The following is a 21,768-nucleotide window of genomic DNA, read 5'->3' on the forward strand; positions in this document are numbered from 1 at the left end:
TCTCACTCAGGTGGATGCAAAAGATCCCTTGTCACTGTGAGACAGCAGGGTAGAGAAACTCTCCCCATGTCTTGCCCAATTCTTCAGATCATTATCATGTTGCTGCTTTTGGGAGATCATTATGTACACACAAGCACACGTCCCCACACTCTAAGCTAGTGACCAGTTACTAAAACGACTTCAGTGGGCTTCGGGATGTCCTGAGTGAGAGGTGCAACAGAAATGCAAGTCTTCCTAACAGTCCTTTACACTTCCAACATTATAGAATACAGCAGATTCCTGTTAATTGGGACACATCTGGACCAGTATATTATGGCCCAATTAAGTGATGGCCTCAATTAGCCAAAGTTTCATGGAAATAGTTGAAAAAGGTATTAAAAAAAGACAAAGTACTGTTTAACTGAGTAACAAATTATGCATTTAAATGAATTACAAAACAAATTAGTACACTACCAATATTACTACAGAACTATAAAACTATTAGTTCCTAATAGTTATCAAAGGAGAAATTCATCCAGTGTATGCTGCCATGTTCTTTTGACTGACTGAAAATGAACAAAATCAGTGCAGGCACCTACTGCAGATAATGGACTGCTGTCATACAATGCTGTCGATGATTGCTTCCTCTAAATCTTCATTTTAATTATAATACACAAGATGATTGTCGATACCTTCAAATTCTTCGTAGTTCCTAACTTGCTGAAGTAGTGAAATTGTTTCATTTTCACTCCCAGCCGTCTCTGGCATCTCCAAGCCTGAATACTTGAAACTGCAGTGAGCAAAACAGTTCTAAATTTTCTTGCTGCTTCTGTGGGAGGGGAGGAATAGTCAATGTTTCAGGTCGAGCATCAACAGCCTGCCATATCCAAGAAAGCAGGAGACTAAAGAAACGTGGCATGTTCCCGTCGATCCTCACTAATCTTATCAATGCACTATGCAAACCATTCTATCTGTATGCATCATTGCTTAGTGTGGCAACTGCTCTGCATGTGACTGCAAGACACTCCAGAGAGTTGTGGACGCAGCTCAGCACATCGTGGAAACCAGCCTCACATCCATGGACTCTGTCTATACTTCTCACTGTGTCAGTAGAAACAAAGAAACATAGAAAGCCTACAGCACAATACAGGCCCTTCAGCCCACAATGCTGTGCCGAACATGTCCTTACCTTAGAAATTACCAAGGGTTACCCATAGCCCTCTATTTTTCTAAGCTCCATGTACCTATCCAGGGGTCTCTTAAAAGACCCTATCGTATCAGCCTCCATCACTGTCGCCGGCAGCCCAATCCACGCACTCACTCACTCTCTGCATAAAAAAAAACTTACCCCTGACATCCCCTCTGTACCTACTTCCAAGCACCGTAAAACTGTGCCCTCTTGTGCTGCCATTTCAGCCCAGGGAAAAAGCCTCTGACTATCCACAGGATCAATGCCTCTCATCATCATCTTATACACCTCTATCAGATCACCTCTCATCCTCCGTCGCTCCAAGGAGAAAAGGCCAAGTTCGCTCAACCTATTCTCATAGGGCATGCTCCCCAATCCAGGCAACATCCTTGTCAATCTCTTCTTCACCCTTCCTACAGATTCCACATCCTTCCTGTAGTGAGGTGACCAGAACTGAGCACAGTACTCGAAGTGAGGTCTGACCAGGGTCCTATATAGCTGTAACATTACCTCTCGGCTCTTAAACTCAAGCCCACGGTTGATGAAAGCCAATGCACCATATGCCTTCTGAACAGTGATCTCAAAACAGATCCCTGAGGCACACCGCTAATCTCCAACCTCCATGCAGAATATGACCTGCCTACAACCACTCTTTTCCTTCTGTGGGCAAGCCGGTTCTGGATCCACAAAGCAATGTCCCCTTGGATCCCATGCCTCCTTACCTTCTCAATAAGCCTTGCATGGGGTACCTTATCAAATGCCTTGCTGAAATCCATATGCACTACATCTACTGCTCTACCTTCATCAATGTGCTTAGTCACATCCTCAAAAAATTCAATCAGGCTCGTAAGGCATGACCTGCCTTTGACAAAGCCATGCTGAGTATTCCTAATCATATTATGCCTCTCCAAATGTTCATAAATCCTGCCTCTTAGGATCTTCTCCATCAACTTACCAACCACTGAAGTAAAACTCACTGGTCTATAATTTCCTGGGCTATCTCTACGCCCTTTCTTGAATAAGGGAACAACATCCGCAACCCTCCAATCCTCCGGAACTTCTCCCGTCCTCATTGATGACGCAAAGATCATCACCAGAGGCTCAGCAATCTCCTCCCTTGCTTCCCAGAGTAGCCTGGGGTACATCCCGTCTGGTCCCGGTGACTTAACCAACTTGATGCTTTCAAAAAGTTTCAGCACATCCTCTTCCTTAATATCTACATGCTCAAGCTTTTCTGCTGTAAGTCATCCCTACAATCGCCAAGATCCTTTTCCGTAGTGAATACTGAAGCAAAGTATTCATTAAGTATCTCTGCTATCTCCTCCAGTTCCATACACACTTTTCCACTGTCACACTTGATTGGTCCTATTCTCTCACATCTTATCCTCTTGCTCTGGAGCAGCCAGTATAAATCAAAGACCCTTCCCAGCCCAGACATTCTGTCTTCTCCTCTCTCCCATCAGGCAGAAGATACAAAAGCCTGAAAGCAAGTAGCACCAGGCTCAAGGGCAGCTTCTATCTCACTGTTATCAGACTCTTGAATGGACTTCTTATACAATAAGGTGAACTCTTGACTTCACAATCTACAACATTTATGATCTTGCATTTTATTGTTCACTTGCACGGCACTTTTTCGGTAGCTGTTGCACTTTATTCTGCATTCTGTTATTGTTTTACCTTCTTCTACCTCAATGCACTGTGTAATGATCAGATCTGTATGAACAGTATGCAAGACAAGCTTTCAATGTATCTCAGTACGTGTGCTTTGAATGGCTGATAATGGCACACACAAAAAACTTCATTCCTGCCACACTGGACCCTCACCAATATGCTTACTGACTGAATTGCTCTATGACGGATGCCACAGCATCTATCTTGCACTTGGCCCTGACACACTAGAAAACAAGGACACTTATATCAGAATGCTGCTCCTGGATTCCAGTTCAGCATTCAACACTATTGTCCCACAGACCGTGGTGAGCAAACTCCTACTCCTCGGTCTAAATACACCTCTGTGCATCTGGGTGTTGGACTTCCTAACCAACAGATCTCAGGTAGTCAGGGTGCACAACTGATCCTCCCTCCCCATCGACCTCAACACGGGTGCCCCCCAGGGCCGTGTGCTGAGCCCACTGCTGTACACTCTGCTCACACATGACTGCCCGGGCAAACACCCAAGTCATCACATTGTCAAGTTGGCCGATGACACGACAGTGGTGGGGCTCATCACCAACAACAATGAGATTACCTAGAGAGGAGGTGAAAGAACTCGAGGGCTAGTGTCAGACAAAACCTCTTCTTCCACGTCAACAAGACAAGGGAGATTGTTATCAATTTCAGGAGAACTCACACCACTCACATCCCTATTTACATTGGTGGCTCAGCAGTGGAAACTGTGAGTTTCAAACTCCTGGAACGCACATTACAAACAACCTCTCATGGTCCCAGAACACATTCCACACAATCAGGAAAGCTCACCAATGCCTCTAATTTCTGAGGAGGCGGAAGAGAGCTGGGCTATGCATATCAATTCTCACAACCTTCTACAGATGTGTAGTAGAGAGCATCCGAACAAGCTGCATCACTGCATGGTACGGAAACTGCACTGTGGCAGACAGGAAGACTCTACAACGGGTAGTGAAAACTGCCCAATGTATCACTGGCATCAGCCTACCCACCATCAAGGACACGTATAAAGATATGTGCCAAAGAAGGGCCAATAATATCATACAGAATCCCACCCACCCTGATCCTGGACTGTTTGTCCCACTCCCATCAGAGAGGAGGCTATGTAGCATCCACATCACAGCCACCAGACTCAAAAACAGATACTTTGCCCAAGCAGCAAGACTGATTAACATCTCCACCCAGTAACCCACTCCTCCACAGCCCCCACAGCCCCCACCACCACTACTTTACAATTTTCTGTCAGTCACCTTATGTACAGACACTCCTGTGCCTAGTGTCACTTTATGGCCATACAATAAATGTATGGATATAAGCTATCTCAGATATTTACAGTAACTGGATGGCATCCCAGGGCGAGTAATCAGGATGTGTGCGGCTCAACTGGCAGGTGTGCTTACTGACATTTTTAATCCCTCCCTCTCCCAGTGCAGAGTGCCCTCCTGCTTCAAAACATCCACCATTGTCTCTGTACGTGAAAAACCAAGGTAACATGTCTGAATGACTGGCACCCTGTTGCGCTCACCTCAATAATAAGCAAATCCTTTGAGAGGCTGGTCAAAGATTACATCTGCAACTTGCTACCACCCAAACTGGACCCCCTACAATTCACCTGCCAACACAATAGCCACTGCTCTACATACTGTCCTCACACATCTGGAGAAGGATGCTGTTCATGAACTACAGTTCAGTCTTCAACACCATTCTTTACGACCCTGTCTACCCATGGCACCACCTTCAACGAATTATGGACCTGTACTCCCAGATCACTTTGTTCTAACAGAATCGTCAGTGCCCTACCATCCACTACTTTGCCTTGATCAACTTTCCTGGTAACTTCCTTGATAAACTCTATAAGGTTGGTTAGACATGATTTACCACAAAGCCATGCTAACCATTCTCAATCAGTCCATGTCTACTGAAATACTTATACAGTGTATCAGAATACCTTCCAATAAGTTTCTCCACTACCTCAATGGCCAATAATTTCCTTGTTTATTCTTGGAGGCTTTCTTGAACAGCAGAACAACTTCGGCTATCCTCCAATCCTCTGGTACCTCACCTGTCACTAAGGATGAGTTAAATATCTCGGCTAGGGCCCTGGCAATTCCTGCACTTAAGTGGTCAAAGGAATGGCAGATGAAATTTAGCTCATACAAGAAGTGACCCATTTTAGAAAATTAAACCACTGCAACGCCCACACAGTTAACGATGGGGCCCTGGACAGTGTTGTAGAACAGAGTTTTAGGGGGACAAGTACCTAGTACTGTGAAAGTCTTGGCACAATAGACCAGGTGGCAAAGATGGCGTATGGTAAGCTTGCATTTACTCTACAGAGGATTGGGAAGTCTTTAAAACCTTACAAAAGGAAACCAAGAAGGTCATTAAGAGAGAAAAGATTAACTATGAAAGGAAACTAGCAAATAATATCAAAGAGGATACTAAAAGCTTTTTCAAGTATATAAAGAGTAAAAGACAGGTGAGAGTAGATATAGGGCCGATAGAAAATGATACTGGAGAAATTGTAATGGGAGATGAGGAGATGGCAGAGGAACTGAACAAGTATTTTGCATCAGTCTTCACTGAGGAAGACAGCAAGATACCGGACACTCAAGGGTGGCAGGGAAGAGAAGTGTGCGCAGTCACAATTACGACAGAGAAAGTACTCAGGAAGCTGAATAGGCTAAAGGTCGATAAATCTCCTGGACCAGATGGAATGCACTCTCGTGTTCTGAAGGAAGTAGCTGTGGAGATTGCGGAGGCATTAGCGATGACCTTTCAAAAGTCGATAGATTCTGGCATGGTTCCGGAGGACTGGAAGATTGCAAATGTCACTCCGCTATTTAAGAAGGGGGCAAGGAAGCAAAAAGGAAATTATAGACCTGTTAGCTTGACGTCGGTGGTTGGGAAGTTGTTGGAGTCGATTGTCAAGGATGAGGTTACAGAGTACCTGGAGGCATATGACAAGATAGGCAGAACTCAGCATGGATTCCTTAAAGGAAAATCCTGCCTGATAAACCTATTACAATTTTTTGAGGAAATTACCAGTAGGCTAGACAAGGGAGACGCAGTGGATGTTGTATATTTGGATTTTCAGAAGGCCTTTGACAAGGTGCCACACATGAGGCTGCTTAACAAGATAAGAGCCCATGGAATTACAGGAAAGTTACATACGTGGATAGAGCGTTGGCTGATTGGCAGGAAACAGAGAGTGGGAATAAAGGGATCCTATTCTGGTTGGCTGCCAGTTACCAGTGGTGTTCCACAGGGATCAGTGTTGGGGCCGCTTCTTTTTACATTGTACATCAACGATTTGGATTATGGAATAGAGGGCTTTGTGGCTAAGTTTGCTGACGATACGAAGATAGGTGGAGGGGCCAGTAGTGCTGAGGAAACGGAGAGTCTGCAGAGAGACTTGGATAGATTGGAAGAATGGGCAGAGAAGTGGCAAATGAAGTACAATGTTGGAAAGTGTATGGTTATGCACTTTGGCAGAAAAAATAAACGGGCAGACTATTATTTAAATGGGGAAAGAATTCAAAGTTCTGAGATGCAACGGGACTTGGGAGTCCTCGTACAGGATTCCCTTAAAGTTAACCTCCAGGTTGAGTCGGTAGTGAAGAAGGCGAATGCAATGTTGGCATTCATTTCTAGAGGAATAGAGTATAGGAGCAGGGATGTGATGTTGAGGCTCTATAAGGCGCTGGTGAGACCTCACTTGGAGTACTGTGGGCAGTTTTGGTCTCCTTATTTAAGAAAGGATGTGCTGACGTTGGAGAGGGTACAGAGAAGATTCACGAGAATGATTCCGGGAATGAGAGGGTTAACATTTGAGGAACGTTTGTCCGCTCTTGGACTGTATTCCTTGGAGTTTAGAAGAATGAGGGGAGACCTTAAAGAAACATTTCGAATGTTAAAAGGCATGGACAGAGTGGATGTGGCAAAGTTGTTTCCCATGATGGGGGAGTCTAGTACGAGAGGGCATGACTTCAGGATTGAAGGGCGCCCTTTCAGAACAGAAATGCGAAAAAATTTTTTTAGTCAGAGGGTGGTGAATCTATGGAATTTGTTGCCACGGGCAGCAGTGGAGGCCAAGTCATTGGGTGTCTTTAAGGCAGAGATTGATAGGTATCTGAGTAGCCAGGGCATCAAAGGTTATGGTGAGAAGGCAGGGCAGTGGGACTAAATAGGATAAAATGGATCAGCTCATGATAAAATGGCGGAGCAGACTCGATGGGCCGAATGGCCTACTTCTGCTCCTTTGTCTTATGGTCTTATGGCTGGGGAATTGAGTACAAGCATTGGGACGTCATGTGGCAGCTGTATACTCTCTTGGTGAGACCACACCTGGAATCTTATGTGCAGTTTTGGTCATCATTCTATAGGGAGGATGTGATTAAGCTAGAGAGTGCAAAAAAGATACAACCACTACTTTATCATTTCCTGTCAGAGTCACTGTATGTATAGACACTCCTGTTCCTAGTGTCACTTTATGGACATACAATCTATGTACATCAGCTGTCTTATGTATTTATATTTTTTTTTATTATTGCATTCTTTATTTTATTCTGGTTTTCTGTGCTGCATCTGATCTGGAGTAACAATTATTTCATTCTCTTTTAAACAATCTTGCATCTTGGATGTGACTACAATAAACCAATAGATCTTTGTAAACTTGCATTTCCACAAAACTGCTAAATAGTTAAAATATAACACTGACTGTAAAGGACATTATTGTAAGAATTTCAGAAGTGCGCACATCCAGCTCACACTGTAACAAATGACCATGAACTTCCCAACTCCACTTGCAAAACTGCAGTGCCAAGCAGTGGCAGAAACCAGCTACCACAGCAAATTTACAGGCTACCGAACAGCTCTGCCTTTGGTGGCTGCAAACTTATCTGTCTTCAAATCTGGGTGCAGTGTCACCTCGTGGCCAACACCGATTATCATTTTGCATCTTGTATGGAATTATTTACAAAGGTGGCAATTTCCAATTTGGTGTTATATGCATATTATTAATTACAAAAATATGGCCACTCCTTCCCCAAAACACTTCAGTATAAATTCATATAGCACCCTTGAGGATGTACCAAAGCATGTAACAATGAAGCACAATATTCATTGTTTCAATGTACAGAACATTGCAAAAAACTTGTGAACAGAAACATGCCAAGAATGATATTGGTGAGTTGGTTGAAGAACTTCAAATTGCCCTACAAGATGATTTTAACTCAATCAGTTAAAATAGGAAGATCCTTAGCTTAATGAGCTATCCAAAGGACGGGACCTTTCACACAATGCACTGCACTCCCTCACTGCACTGAAATATCAAGTCTAGATTTACTTAAGACTATAAAACTATAAGACATAGGAGCAGAATTAGGCCATTCAGCCCATCGAGTCTGCTCCACCATTTCATCATGGCTGATCCCAAATCCCATTCAACCTCATACACCTGCTGTCTCACCATATCCCTTGATGCCAATCAGGAAACTATCAACTTCCACTTCGAATATACCCACTGAACTTGGCCTCCACCGCAGTCTGTGGTAGAGTAATCCACAGATTCACCACTTTGATTAAAAAAAACCTCCTCACTTCCATTCCTAAAGGTCACCCCTCAATTTTATGGCTGTGCCCTCTAGTTCTGGATACCCCCACCATAGGAAACACCCTCTCCACATCCACCTTATCTAGTCCTTTTAACATTCAATAGGTTTCAATGAGATTCCCCCCCCCAACTCCTGCATTTTTCTAAATTCCAGTGAGTACAGGCACAAAGCTGCCAGATGCTCCTCATATGTTAACCCCTTCATTCCCAGAATCATCCTCATGAATCTCCTCTAGACTCTCTCCAATGACATATCATCTTATCTGTGATAAGGGGCCCCAAATTGTTGATAACACTCCAAGTGCAGCCTGACTAGTGTCTTATAAAACTTCAGCATTATCTCATTGTTTTTATATTCTATTCCCCTTGACATAAATGCCAACATTGCATTTGCCAAAGACTCAACCTGTGAATTAACCTTCTGGGGGTCTTGGTTAGGGACAGTGCCTGCAAATGGTGTGTTCGAACATTTTTATTCCAAGGTCTACCTCAACAACATACTGTAGCCAGAGGGGTCTTTAGCTTCTCCACTGAAATCCCTTCCTTTCACTCACTGTTTATTGCAGAGATCTGCTCCTCACCCGAGGGAGATTTACCACAAATGACAAACACTTCCACACAAGCTATCTGGAGCACATCCCCCATGCCAGACTCAGCCACCTTGGATCCAGCAGGGCTCCTGATTGCAGGCTGGAACCTGGTCTGGCAGTTCCATTTTACGCAAGGCTAACAAGCTGGTATCACAAGTGGCCAAAAAGCCTGTTTGTATACAAGGGACACTCACACATAGACCAGAGTTGCAGAACTGGTTTCAAGCTGGACACATCAGGGCTCATCCAGGCACAGCTGATGCAGAGGTGACCCGAGGGGGTAGAGGGGAAACTACAGACATTGCAAAGCTTTGGAATGAGTCTCTCATTTTCCTTTGCGAACAGCTTAACTAAGAAATGGAATTAGGTGGCCCATATGCCTGTTGCACTGGGATTCAATTAACAGCTGCAAATAAACAGCAGAGCATTCCAAAGTGCGGGAAGGATGAAGTGAAATGGCACTCATCACGTTTTAATATTATGAATATTAATGATCTAATTGGCTGCTTCTGCCTTGCCGATTTCATACAATAAGTGTTTGTTAGACACTGTAATGAATGACCATGAACTTCCTAATTCCACTTGCAGAAGTGCAATCCCACACAGTGGCAGAAACCAGCTACTCCATCAATGTACAGATTACAGAACAGTAAACAGCTCCCTTTGGTGACACTCATCATATTTTAATATTAATGAATATTCATGGTCTGCCTGGTCACTTCTGCCTTACTGACTGCATACAATAGGTGTTTATGTTATACAGCAGAGACTGAAGGGATACCAAGTAGGAAGAGGGACACAGAGACATGTCAGTAATTAAAGCGAGAGTTGCAGTTCCAAGCTTTTCCAGGAATTAGGCAAGGTGAGAACCTATTGCATTTGGATTGTTGGAAATGCTGGTTTGATTCCACTGCTCAAAAGAAAACAGCACACTCTCCCACCCTGTGAACATTGAGAGCACCTGTCTTCATCAACATTTGGACAAGCTCTGGACCAATTGTTTGACAATGGAATTAGTATTAAAAGACGAGGAACAATTAGGGTTTGGTCAGTGAGGCTTTGTGGGTGGGAAATTTCTCTCAGGAATTTGTTGGAGTTCTTTATTTCAAAAGGTTTCCAAGAGGATTGATGAGAGCAGGGCGGCACAGATATCATCTACATGGCCTTTAGCAAAGGCCTTTGACAAGGCCTCCTACGGTAGATAAGATCACATGGGAACCAGGATGAGTTAGCCAATCAGATACAAGAATGGCTTGATGGTAGGTGTCACAGCATGGTACTGGGGGGTTGTGTATCAGACTAGAGAACTGTGACCAGTGGTGTGTCACAGGGATCTGATATTTATCACTTATAGCAACGATTGGGATGAGAATGTAAGTGACATGATTAGTAAGCTTGCCGATGACATCAACATTGGTGGTGTGCTCTGTGAAGAAGGTTATCCAATGTTACAACAGGATCTAGGTCAAATGGGGAAAGTGGTCAAAGGAATGGCAGATAGAATTTAGCTCAGGCAAGAAGTGATCCATTTTGGGAAATTCAACTTGCGTAGTAAATGGTGGGGCCCTGGACAATGTTGTAGAACAGAGATTTGGGGGACAAAAGTACCTAGTACTGTGAAAGTCGTGGCACAATAGACCAGGTGGCAAAGATGGCACATGGTAAGCTTGCATTTACTGGTTGGGGAATTGAGTACAAGAGTTGGGACATCACGTGACAGTCTTAGATCGTCGTGCGGGCACACTTGGAATAATAGGTGCCATTCATTCATTAAGAAGAATGTGATTAAGCTGCAGAAAAGATTCATGAGGATGCTGCTGGGACAGAGGGAGAGAATGGAAAGGCAGGGACTGCATTCCCTGTAGCAAAGGAGACCGAGGTGTGACCTTAGAGGTTTTCCATGAGGGGGCATAAACAAGGTAAATGGTCAGCCATTTTTCCCTAAGGTAGGGAGTCAAAAACTAGAGGTCATGAGGTTAAGGGGGGTGGGGACAGATTTAAGGGGACCCAAGACATCTTGGTCAGGATGGATGATTTGGGACAAAGTGTCTGATTGCATGCTGTATACACCTTTATGAACCCCAGCGACCAATTGAAAAGAGGCTCTAGAGGACCTTTGCTCCCAGTTTGCTGCAAGAAGCTCTAACTGCCCAACAAACAGGAGAACAGAGAATTAACAACACACACTGGGGACCATCTGTCACTGTTACATCTTAAAGCCAGTCTTTCTACCAAGGTGCAACTAAATTTCCTTACAGCCTCGAGTACAACAGATCACCCTGCGTGATGCTCCAGTCAAGAGCCTTTGCTATGGCAACCTGCCCTGCAAGACACTTGCAGATTTGTTTACCTGAAAAATGACTAAGACCAATTGGTAAACATGACATCACAATCTTGGCATTCACTTAAAGGTCATAAGACCACAAGAAATCGCAGCAGAATTAGGCCATTCAGCCCCATCAAGTCTGTTCCACCATTCCATTATGGCTGACTTATTGTCCCTCTCAACCCCATTCTACTGCCTTCTCCCCGTAATCTTTGACACCCTGACTAATCATGAACCTACCAACCTCTGCTTTAAATATACTCAATGATTTGGCCTCCACAGTCAATGAACTCCACAGATTCATCAGCCTTTAGCTGAAGAAATTCCTCATTTACGTCATAAAAGGATGTCCTTGTATCCTCAGGCTCTGCCCTCTGGTCCTAAGCTCCTCCTCCTCCACCCCACCCCCCCCCCACCACTATAGGAAACATCCTCTCCAAAACCACTCTATCTAGGCATTTCAATATTTGATAGCTTTCAATTAGTTTCCCACCCCCCCCCATTTTTCTAAACTCCAGTGAGTACAGGCCCAGAGACATCAAACATGCCTCATACGTTAACCGTTTCATTCCCAGGATTCTTCTCAGGAACCTCCTCGAACTCTCTCCTATGCCAGCATATCCTTTCTTAGAGAAGGGACGCAAACTGCTCTCAATACGCTGTGTGGTTTGACAAATATCTTATAAAGCCTCAGCATTACATCCTGCTTTTATATTCTAGTCTCCTTTCAAAATGAATGTGCAGCATCAGTAGGATGAAGGGCCTATCTTCATGCAGAATGACTATGAACTGCCACTTTCATGGGTCATAAACATTGGCCTTGTGGACCAGTACAGATATCCAATGTATGATTAAATTAAGAAAAACAGGTTGTGCAAAAAAAAGAGCTAGGACTGGAATACAAGGCACCAGTGAACATTTTTGGGTGCCGTATCCAAGGAAGGATGTGTTGGCATTGGAGAGGGTTCAAAGGAGTTTCATGAAAATGATTCTGGGATTGAAAAGCTTACATGAGGAGGGTTTGATGGCTCTGGGCCTCTATTCACTGGAATTGAGAAGAGTAAGGGGGGAATCTCATTGAAACCTATCGAATGGTGAAAGACCTCGACAGAATGGACATGGAGAGGATGTTTCCTAAGGTGGGAGAGTCTAATACCAGAGGACACAGCCTCAGTAGAGGGATATCCATTTAGAACAGAGAAGAGGAGGGATTTGTTTAGCCAGAGTGTGGTGAATCTGGAATTCATTGCCACAGGTGGCTATGGAGGCCAAACCATTGGGTATATTTAAGGAAGAAGTTGATTAATTATTGATTGGTTAAGGCATGAAGGGATATGGGAAGAAGACAGGAAATTAGGGCTGAGAAGGAAATGGATCAGCCATGATGAAATGGCAAAGTAGAGCAAGTCCACCTTGTCATGAAGTCTTAATGTACAAGGGCTTGGGCTGTGTTTTGCTTTTCTTATTGACAAAAGTATATCAACACAATTAACACTACAACTGCAATGCACTCAAAAAACTTTACTTACTTGGATCCACATAGGCCCAGCTGGGGTGCATCGGTGCCGATGGCGAAGGGCTGCTATTCTTGGCACCTGCTGTTGCCTCTTCATATGTGGGGGGTGCAGTTGATGCACTCATCGGCTCTCTTTTCTCAGGACCTCCCTGCTCGGCTTCAGGATTTGGGGTTTTGTTCGTGGCAAAGAGCTAGAAGACAAAGAGAGAATTGATGTGGGAATGCCTTAGATCTGCAGTATTGGTCAGGAGTGTCTTCACAGTGACAGGGCCATCTCTTTCGCAAAAGGAAATTAAACTCCCCCTTGGTTCTAGTTAGATCTTGTTTCTGTCATATTTATCAGGGCACTTTTGACCCAGGTAGCCTTTGACCACAAATTGTGGTTATAATATAACAAACTAATTCAGAGCAGAGAATGTCATAATAAACTGGAATATCTTTTTGAAAGAAGCTTTCTTTCAATTAATCCAGAAGGTCACCCGATACCTTAAGTCAAAACCTTCACCGATATTTCTACTCCCCTACTGAGTCATACCCAAGACCAATTGGAATTGGTTTATTATTGTCACATGTACTGAGATACAGAGGGAAAACTGTCTTGCATTCTATTAAGACCATATGACATAGGAGCAGAATTAGGCCTTTCAGCCCAATGACTCTGCTCCGCCATTCCATCATGGCTGATCCCGGATCCCACTCAACCCCGTACACCTGCCTTCTCGCCATATCCTTTGATGCCCGGACTGATCAGGAAACTATCAACTTTTGCCTTAAATATACCCACAGACTTGGCCTCCACCACAGTCTGCGGCAGAACATTCCACAGATTCACTACTCTTTGGCTAAAAAATTCCTCCCCATCTCTGTTCTAAAAGGTCATTCCTCAATTTTGAGGCTGTGCCCTCTAGTTCTGGATACCTCCACCATAAGAAGCATCCTCTCAACATCCACCTTATCTAATCTTTTCAACATGTAGGTTTCAATGAGAAACTCCCCCCCCTCCAACCCGAACCTCCTCTGGACTCTCTCCAATGACAACACATCCTTTCTGAGATATGGGGCCCAAAAATGTTGTCAGGCTGACTTGGAGCATTGTCCAGCGTCTTATAAAGCTTCAGCATTATCCCCTTGAAATAATAAATGCCAACATTGCATTTGCCTTCTTGACCACAGACTCAACCTGTAATTTAACCTTCTGTTCATACAGATCAAACCATTATACAGTACATTGAGGTAATAGAAGGGAAAATAATCACACATTACAGAATAAAGCATGACACCTGCAGAAACTAGAGTCCTGATGAAAGGTCTTGGCCTGAAGTATCAGCTGTTCATTTATATCAATAGATGCTGCCTGACCTCCTGAGGGCCTCCACGTGGGGGGCGGGGGGGTTCAGTTTTTGTGTGTGGGTGTACGTGTGTGGCTGTGTGCGCGCGCATGCACTCACGTGTAGAGAATAAGGTGCAAGTTCATAATGAGGTAAGTCGAGAAGCCAAGAGTTGTTCTTACTGTACAAGAGGCTCACTCAAGAGTCTGCTAACAATGGGACAGAAGCTGTTCTTCAGCCTGGTGGTACATGCTCTCAAGATTTTGTAGCTTCTGCCCAATGGGAGAAAGGGGAAGGGAGAATGTCCAGGGTGGGTGGGGTCCTTGATTATGCTGGCTGTTTTACTGAGGTATTGAGAAATACAGACCGAGTCCACATTGGGGCAGTGGCCATCAGGGTTCAGCAGCCGGGTGCTCCCAGTGAGTGACAGACTAACGATCCACAGGTATGGTCTAGTGATTAGTTCAAATCTCACTGAAGCAAAGTTAATGTGTCACAAGATGGTGTCATGGATTCCGAATTAAATAACATCAACCTCTGAAAAAATTTGCTTCATTCATCTGGGAAGCAGGGACATTTTTCGAAGTTGGATAAGCCACCCCTCTCGCCACAGATAGGTGGGTCACCAGCACATCAAGTAGCTCCGGGACCAACAGAAGCATTTGAATGACCAGCTGACCACTCCTTGCACACGGTCTTCCCGACTTCCAACTCTCAAGTTGCAGTGGGCTCAGCACTGGCAACTCTGATAGATGGAATTAATGATTCTTCTTCCGTTGCACACTCAAGGCTTTGAGTGTGTGTCATTAAATAGGGTACCTTGAGAGACAATGTAACGATTAGCAGCACAATGCAGAGATGACAAAATGTGGAAGGTTGCAATGAACTGGTTGGACTGGCAGAATTTGCAAATGGAATTCAGTTTGGGGAAAGCACAAGCTAACGTATTTGGAAGAACAAAGAAATGCATGATAAATGGGAAGCAATCAAGAGAAAAAGGGGTCTTGAAGTGCTTACATGCAGATCTTTAAAAAAAGCAGGATTGGTCAGTTTGGAGACTAAAAAGGCATAAAGTTACTTTATGATAAAGGTTCTTTAAAAACAGGGGGCATAGGTTTGAAGTAAGTGGTCAAGGGATTGGTGGGGGGTGGGGGAAGAGGAAGGGAAAGTATACCCACCTTCGCATTTTGTTTTCCTTCAACACACAAAATGCTGGAGGAACTCAGCAGGTCAGACATCATCTATAGAGGGGAATAAAACCATTAATATTTTGGGCAAGAGACCCTGTATCAGGACTGGCTTGTACTCCCTCCCCTCCCCTCATCTTCTTATTCTGGCTTCTTCCCCCTTCCTTTCCAGTCCTAATGAAGGGTCGTAGCCCAAAATGTCAACTATTTATTCCCCTCCAAAAATGCAACCCAAGTTCCTTCAGCATTCTATGTGTTGCTCTGGATTTCCAGCATCTGCAAAATCTCATGTTATTGCTTTTCTTCAAGTAACACTGAATTACAATGTTTCACAACTCAGTGAGAGAGACTCAGGCTGTGCTTAAAGCCTCGCGATCCTCCACACATGGAAACTTGGAGACTACGAGCACGGAGCTTGTGTAGCTGAGATTTTTCTGGTTGGTGTTGAGAACCTCAGGGGCAGATTTCTAGCAATCTGCTGTTTACTTTCCCTCTGCTTTTTAAACCTCAGATGCTACTGACCTACTCAGCATTTTTCTGCTTTTATTTCACAATTCTAGCATCTTCTGTATTTTGCTTTGAAGATCAAAAAATTTTACACTCTTGTCTGCCCTCGCACTCAGAAGAGTGTGGGGTTGAATCCCACCCCAGAGGCTCAAACACAAATATCTGGGCTCGGTAGAGAAGTGCAGTGCTATCTTTCAAGCAAGATATTAAACCAAGGCCCCATCATCTCCCACAGACTGCCACTTAAAATAGCCTCGAGATCTTTTATAGGATGGCTGCCCCTTGTGATCTGGCCAACACCTGCATCAAAAAGGGGAGTTTTCACTTTGCTGTTTGAGTGATCGTACTGTGCATTAATTAATAATAGCATTTCAGACAATCACAATGACTCGTACCTCAAAATAAAAAGGAGGGCAGCATGGCAGAGCAACAGATAGTGCTGCTACCTCACAGTCAAAGTGCCCCAAGTTTGGTCCCAACCTCTGGTGCTGTCTATGAAGAGTTTGAACTTTCTCCCGGTGATTGTGTGGGCTTCTTCTGGGTGTTTCAAGCTGTTTTTTAAACTTCGGTGACACAGCGCAGAATAGGCCCTTCAAGCCACATCACCCCAGTACCCCCCTGACAAACCGCAACCTAATCTCAGGACAATTTACAATGATCAATTAACCTATCCAGTATGCCTTCGGTCTGTGGGAAGAACCCGGAGCACCCGGAGAAAACCCATGCATTCTACATGGTCTCCTTACAAAACGGCGCCAGAACTGAACTCAGAAACGCCCTGAGCGGTAATAGAGTCACACTAACCCCTATGCTACTGTGCAAGTTTCCTTCTAACATCCCAAAGATTTGTAGGTTGGCAGCTTAATTGGCCGCTGCAAATTGCCCCTGGTGTCAGAAAAGCAGAGTAGGCACATGATAGAGAATAGGTGCAGCAGATAGGAATGCTCAATGGGCCCCAAAAGGTCTCTTTTTTTTAAATAAGTGAAAAGTCCTCCCTTGACAACAAAACGCTTTGGGATGTCCCCAAGCTTTTCACATTCACCATCAAGCTAGTATATTAATATCTGCTACTATAACCACATTATCATTTTAATAATTAACTGAACAATAAATCCTTTATTTGTGGATAATGAAGCCAAGCACCCTCCCCCAAAAATACTACCCTACCTTAACTGGAGCCAGATGCTTTCTACTTAGGGAACAACAGATTTAAAAAGATCGCTCACCCTGCTCGACTATGCCAGTTTCCAATTGGCTCAAGTCCTATTTCAAACTCACCTTTCAGCTTCTCCACTATACTTACCTTTGCATGCATGTGCTCGAGTAGCTTGGAAATGGAGCGTCTGAAAATAAGCTCAGCAGAGGATCTTGAAGTTATGATTCACCTACTCCTTTCCTTAAGGAGTTACGTTCTGACACTCTACGAGCAAAGAGGATTAGGTCGTCATCAGCTGGGTCACATGGCTCCATCAATTCCCATAAATGGAGATAATACACTAATACTTCAGTAGCAGATATTCCAGTCTTCTGTGCTGTTGCAATGGCAGAGAATAAAAGTTGCCATTGACAGCCATTAACAATGTTCCTGATTGTTGCTTCTGACCTTGTTACATGTACACTTTGTATTTGTTTGCAGTATCCAACTCCCAAGGTTGAAATGGAACACGCATTCACATGACAGGTATGTTCACTCACAATCCCCATGCAATCTGACAGAGCTTGAGCAGTTTTGTAAAGAAGAATGGGGAAAAATTGCAGTGTCCAGATGTGCAAAGCTGATAGAGACCTATCCACATAGACTGAAGGCTATAATTGCTGCCAAAGGTGCATTTACTAAATACCGACTTGAAAGGGGTGGGTAATTATGCAATCAATTACTCTGTTCAGTAATTGTAATAAATTTAGACCATTTGTAGAAATTTGTTTTCACTTTGACGTGAAAGAGTCTTTTCTGTTGATTAGTGTCAAAAAAGTCAAATTAAATCTAATGTGATTCAATGTTGCAAAACAATAAAACATGAAAACTTCTGGGGGGGGGGGAATTTCTCCTCATCTGTTTTGAAAGGGCATCCCTCTATCCTGAGGCTGTGCCCTCTTGTCCTAGGCTCTCCCACCATGGAAAACATTCTTTCCACATCTACTCTGTCTACGCCTTTCAACATTCAGAAGGTTTCAATGAGGTCCCCTCCCTCATCCTTCTAAATTCCAGTGAGTACAGACCCAGAGCCATCAAACGTTCCTCATATGATAACCCTTTCATTCCTGGAATCACCCTTGTGAACCTCCTCTGGACCCTCTCCAATGCCAGCACATCTTTTCTAAGATGAGGGGCCCAAAACTGTTCACAATAATCAAGGTGAGGCCTCACCAGTGCCTTATAAAGCCTCAGCATCACATCCCTGCTGTTGTATTCTAGACCTCTTGAAATGAATGCTAACATGGCATTTGCCTTCCTCACCACCAACTCAACCTGCAAATTAACCTCCAGGGTGCTCTGCACAAGGACTCCCAAGTCCCTCTGCATCTTGGATTCCTGGATTTTCTCCCCGTTTAGAAAATAGTCCACACATTTATTTCTACTACCAAGGTGCATGACCATGCATTTTCCAACATTGTATTTTATTTGCCACATTCTTGCCTATTCTCCTAATCGTCAAAGTCCTTCTGCATCCTGTTTCCTCAACACTACCTGCCCCTCCACCAATCTTCGTATCATCTGCAAACTCGGCAACAAAGCCATCTATTCCATCATCTAAATCATTTATATGCAGCATAAAAAGAAGTGGTCCCACAACCAACCCCTGCAGAACACCACTGGCAGCCAACCAGAAAAGGATCCTTTTATTCCTACTCACTGCCTCCTACCAATCAGCCACTGCCTTATTCATGATAGTAACTTTCCTGTAATACTATGGGCTCTTAACTTGGTAAGCAAGCTCATGTGTGGCACCTTGTCAAAGGCCTTCTGAAAGTCCAAATATACAACATCCACTGCATCCCCTTTCTCCATCCTACTTGTAATCTCCTCAAAGAATTCCAACAGGTTCATCAGGCAGGATTTTCCCTGAATGAAACCATGCTGACTTTGTTCCATCTGTCCTGTGTCACCAAGTACCCCATCACCTCATCCTTAACAATTGACTCCGACATCCTCCCAGCCACTGAGGTCAGGCTAACTGGTCTATAATTTCCTTTCTGCGGCCTTCCAACATTTGTCATCAACCTGGCATATCCCTGCGTACCAACTGTGAAGTGCAAGTGTGGGTCGTGCACTTTCTGGCATACAGTCCAGCTGCCAGCCCTCTCAAAGGATCATAGGCTTAGCTTCGAATAAGGTATTCAGACCGATACTGGCCAGCGCAGCGCTGTAGAAGAGCTGCATGCCTGGAAACTGGAGCCCATGGCGGCTGCAGTATGGTTGCGTAGTCACTGCGGAAGCAAGCAGAGACAGGGAGGGCAAGTATACTGTGTTATGCAAAGATTACAAATACCTACCTACCGTATCAATACAGAGAGAAATTGCAAATGAGTGAAGTACAGGAGGGCTCCAGGGACTCTTGCGCACAGATTGCAATATGTTAGCAAGCAGGTGCAGTATGGCAAATGGCCGGTTGACTTCCATTGCAAGAGGGCTGGCGTTCAGAAACAGTAAAGAAATTCTAAACTAAAAACAAAAACAGGCAATGCAGGAAATACTTGATAGTCAGTGTGGGGGGGGGGCCACCTGGGGGACGAAAAACCAAGCTAACATTATCAGTGCAAACACGAGGAATTCTGCAGATGCTGGAAATTCAAGCAACACACATGAAAGTTGCTGGTGAACGCAGCAGGCCAGGCAACATCTCTAGGAAGAAGTACAGTCGACGTTTTGGGCCGAGACCCTTCGTCAGGACTAACTGAAAGAAGAGCTAGTAAGAGATTTGAAAGTGGGAGGGGGAGGGGGAGATCCAAAATGATAGGAGTAGACAGGAGGGGGAGGGATAGAGCCAAGAGCTGGACAGGTGATTGGCAAAAGGGATATGAGAGGATCATGGGACAGGAGGCCCGGGGAGAAAGAAAAGGGGGAGGGGGGAAGCCCAGAGGATGGGCAAGGGGTACAGTGAGAGGGACAGAGGGAGAAAAAGGAGAGAGAGAGAAAGAATGTGTGTATATAAATAAATAATGGATGGGGTACGAGGGGGAGGTGGAGCATTAGTGGAAGTTTGAGAAGTCAGTGTTCATGTCATCAGATTGGAGGCTACTACTCAGGACCCTCTGCAATGTCAGTACATCTGTTTCTAGATAAGGAGTCCAAACTGTTCACAATACTCCAAGTACTGTCTGACCAATGCCTTATAAAGCCTCAGCATTACATCCTTGTTCTTATATTCCAGTCCTCTTGAAATGGATGCTAACTTCATATTTGCCTTCTTCACTACTGACTCAACCTTCAATTTAGCATTTAAGGGACAAGGTCTTCAAAGTCCCTTTGCACTTCAGAATTTTCTCCCCACTTAGAAAATAGGCTACACCTTTGTTCTTCTACTTTCACTATATTCCATCTGCTACTTCTTTGCCCATTCTCCTAATCTGTCAAAGTCCTTCTGTAGACTCCCTGCTTCTTCAACACTATCCACTTTCCTCCTATCTTCATATCATTGGCAAACTTGGCTACAAAACTATCAATTCCATCATCCAAATCATTGACATACAATGTAAAAAGAATCAGTCCCACCACAGACTGATGTGGAATACTACTAGTTACCGGCAGCCAACCAGAAAAGCCCTCCTTTATTCCCACTCTTTGCCATTGTTTTATCCGTGTGTAATGTGAGGTTAGTTTCCTGACGAAGGGTTCCGGCCCGAAACGTCGACTCATTGTTTCTGACTGATGCTGCCCGACCTGCTGAGTTCATCCAGCGTACTGAAAGTGTTGCTTTGATCTTTTACAGCATCTGTAGATTATTTTGTGTTTACAATTTGTTACTCCACTGTGCTGGTCGCTGATTGGCCCATTTGAGGGATACAGCAGCTCGTTCCCATTGGTTGTCTTGTGTGTCACGGCACCAGAGTCCAGTTCCAGGCATCTCAGGGGTACAAGAATAGCACATGAGAGAGACTCGCTGGCTTTTTGTTTGTCTTCAGGGGCTTCTCTTCACACTGAGGTCACAACCAGTGCTGAAGAACCATTGGGAAAGTGTGCACACTTAGCTAAGTATCTGCTGAATGATTAGTTTGCAGTTGTGTAACTTGGGGAGACTTAACAAAGTACCTGTGGAGTTTGAAGTGTTTCTGAATGTTTGGTGTCATGGTTAACTAGGGTGGCTTAGATGAGTACTCGATTGAATTAGATGTTTGGTCAAATGTTTTATTGCCTCCTGCAAATAAATGGTTAATGGGCTTATTCGTAATCAGTGTCTTCTGTCTCACTTAACAAACCCATGAACCTATTTCTTTGTAACACTATGCTAGTATCTTTCTTGTAATACCACGAGCTCTTAGCTTGATAAGCAACCTCATGTGTGCGACCTTGTCAAAAGCCTTCTGAAAATCCAAGTAAACAACATTCACTGACCATCTTTGTCTATCCGATCTGTTAGTTCCCCAAATAATTCCAACAGATTTGCCAGGCAAGATTTCCCCGTCAGGAAACCATGCTGACTTTGGCCTACTTTCATGCACCGCCAAATACCTGAAACCTCATCCTTAACAATCGACTCCAACATCTTCCTGACCACTGAAGTTAGGCTAACTGGCCTATGATTTCCTTTCTTCTACCTCCCTCCCTTCTTAGAGTGGAGTGACATTTGCAGTTTTCCAGTCCCCTGGAACCATGCCAGAATCTAGTGATTCTTGAAAGATCATTA

At 44.2% G+C, this 21,768-nt stretch overlaps 1 protein-coding gene across 3 annotated transcripts in view; it reads right to left on the bottom strand.

Moving 5' to 3' along the window:
* The window catches only part of LOC134340318 (protein lifeguard 2-like), a 68,380-nt gene that overhangs the window by 29,182 nt on the left and 17,430 nt on the right, over positions 1 to 21,768 (bottom strand). For 2 of the 3 annotated variants that reach the window (XM_063037405.1, XM_063037403.1), the window contains exon 2: positions 12,914 to 13,091. In XM_063037405.1, the coding sequence (XP_062893475.1) occupies positions 12,914 to 13,091 (178 nt within the window). Of the gene's footprint in view, positions 1 to 12,913; positions 13,092 to 17,225; positions 17,343 to 21,768 lie in introns of all 3 variants that reach the window. The other variant, XM_063037404.1, reaches the window with a different exon arrangement.

The sequence above is a fragment of the Mobula hypostoma genome, chromosome X1 (genome assembly GCF_963921235.1).
Source record: "Mobula hypostoma chromosome X1, sMobHyp1.1, whole genome shotgun sequence".
Classification (NCBI taxonomy): Eukaryota; Metazoa; Chordata; class Chondrichthyes; order Myliobatiformes; family Myliobatidae; genus Mobula; species Mobula hypostoma.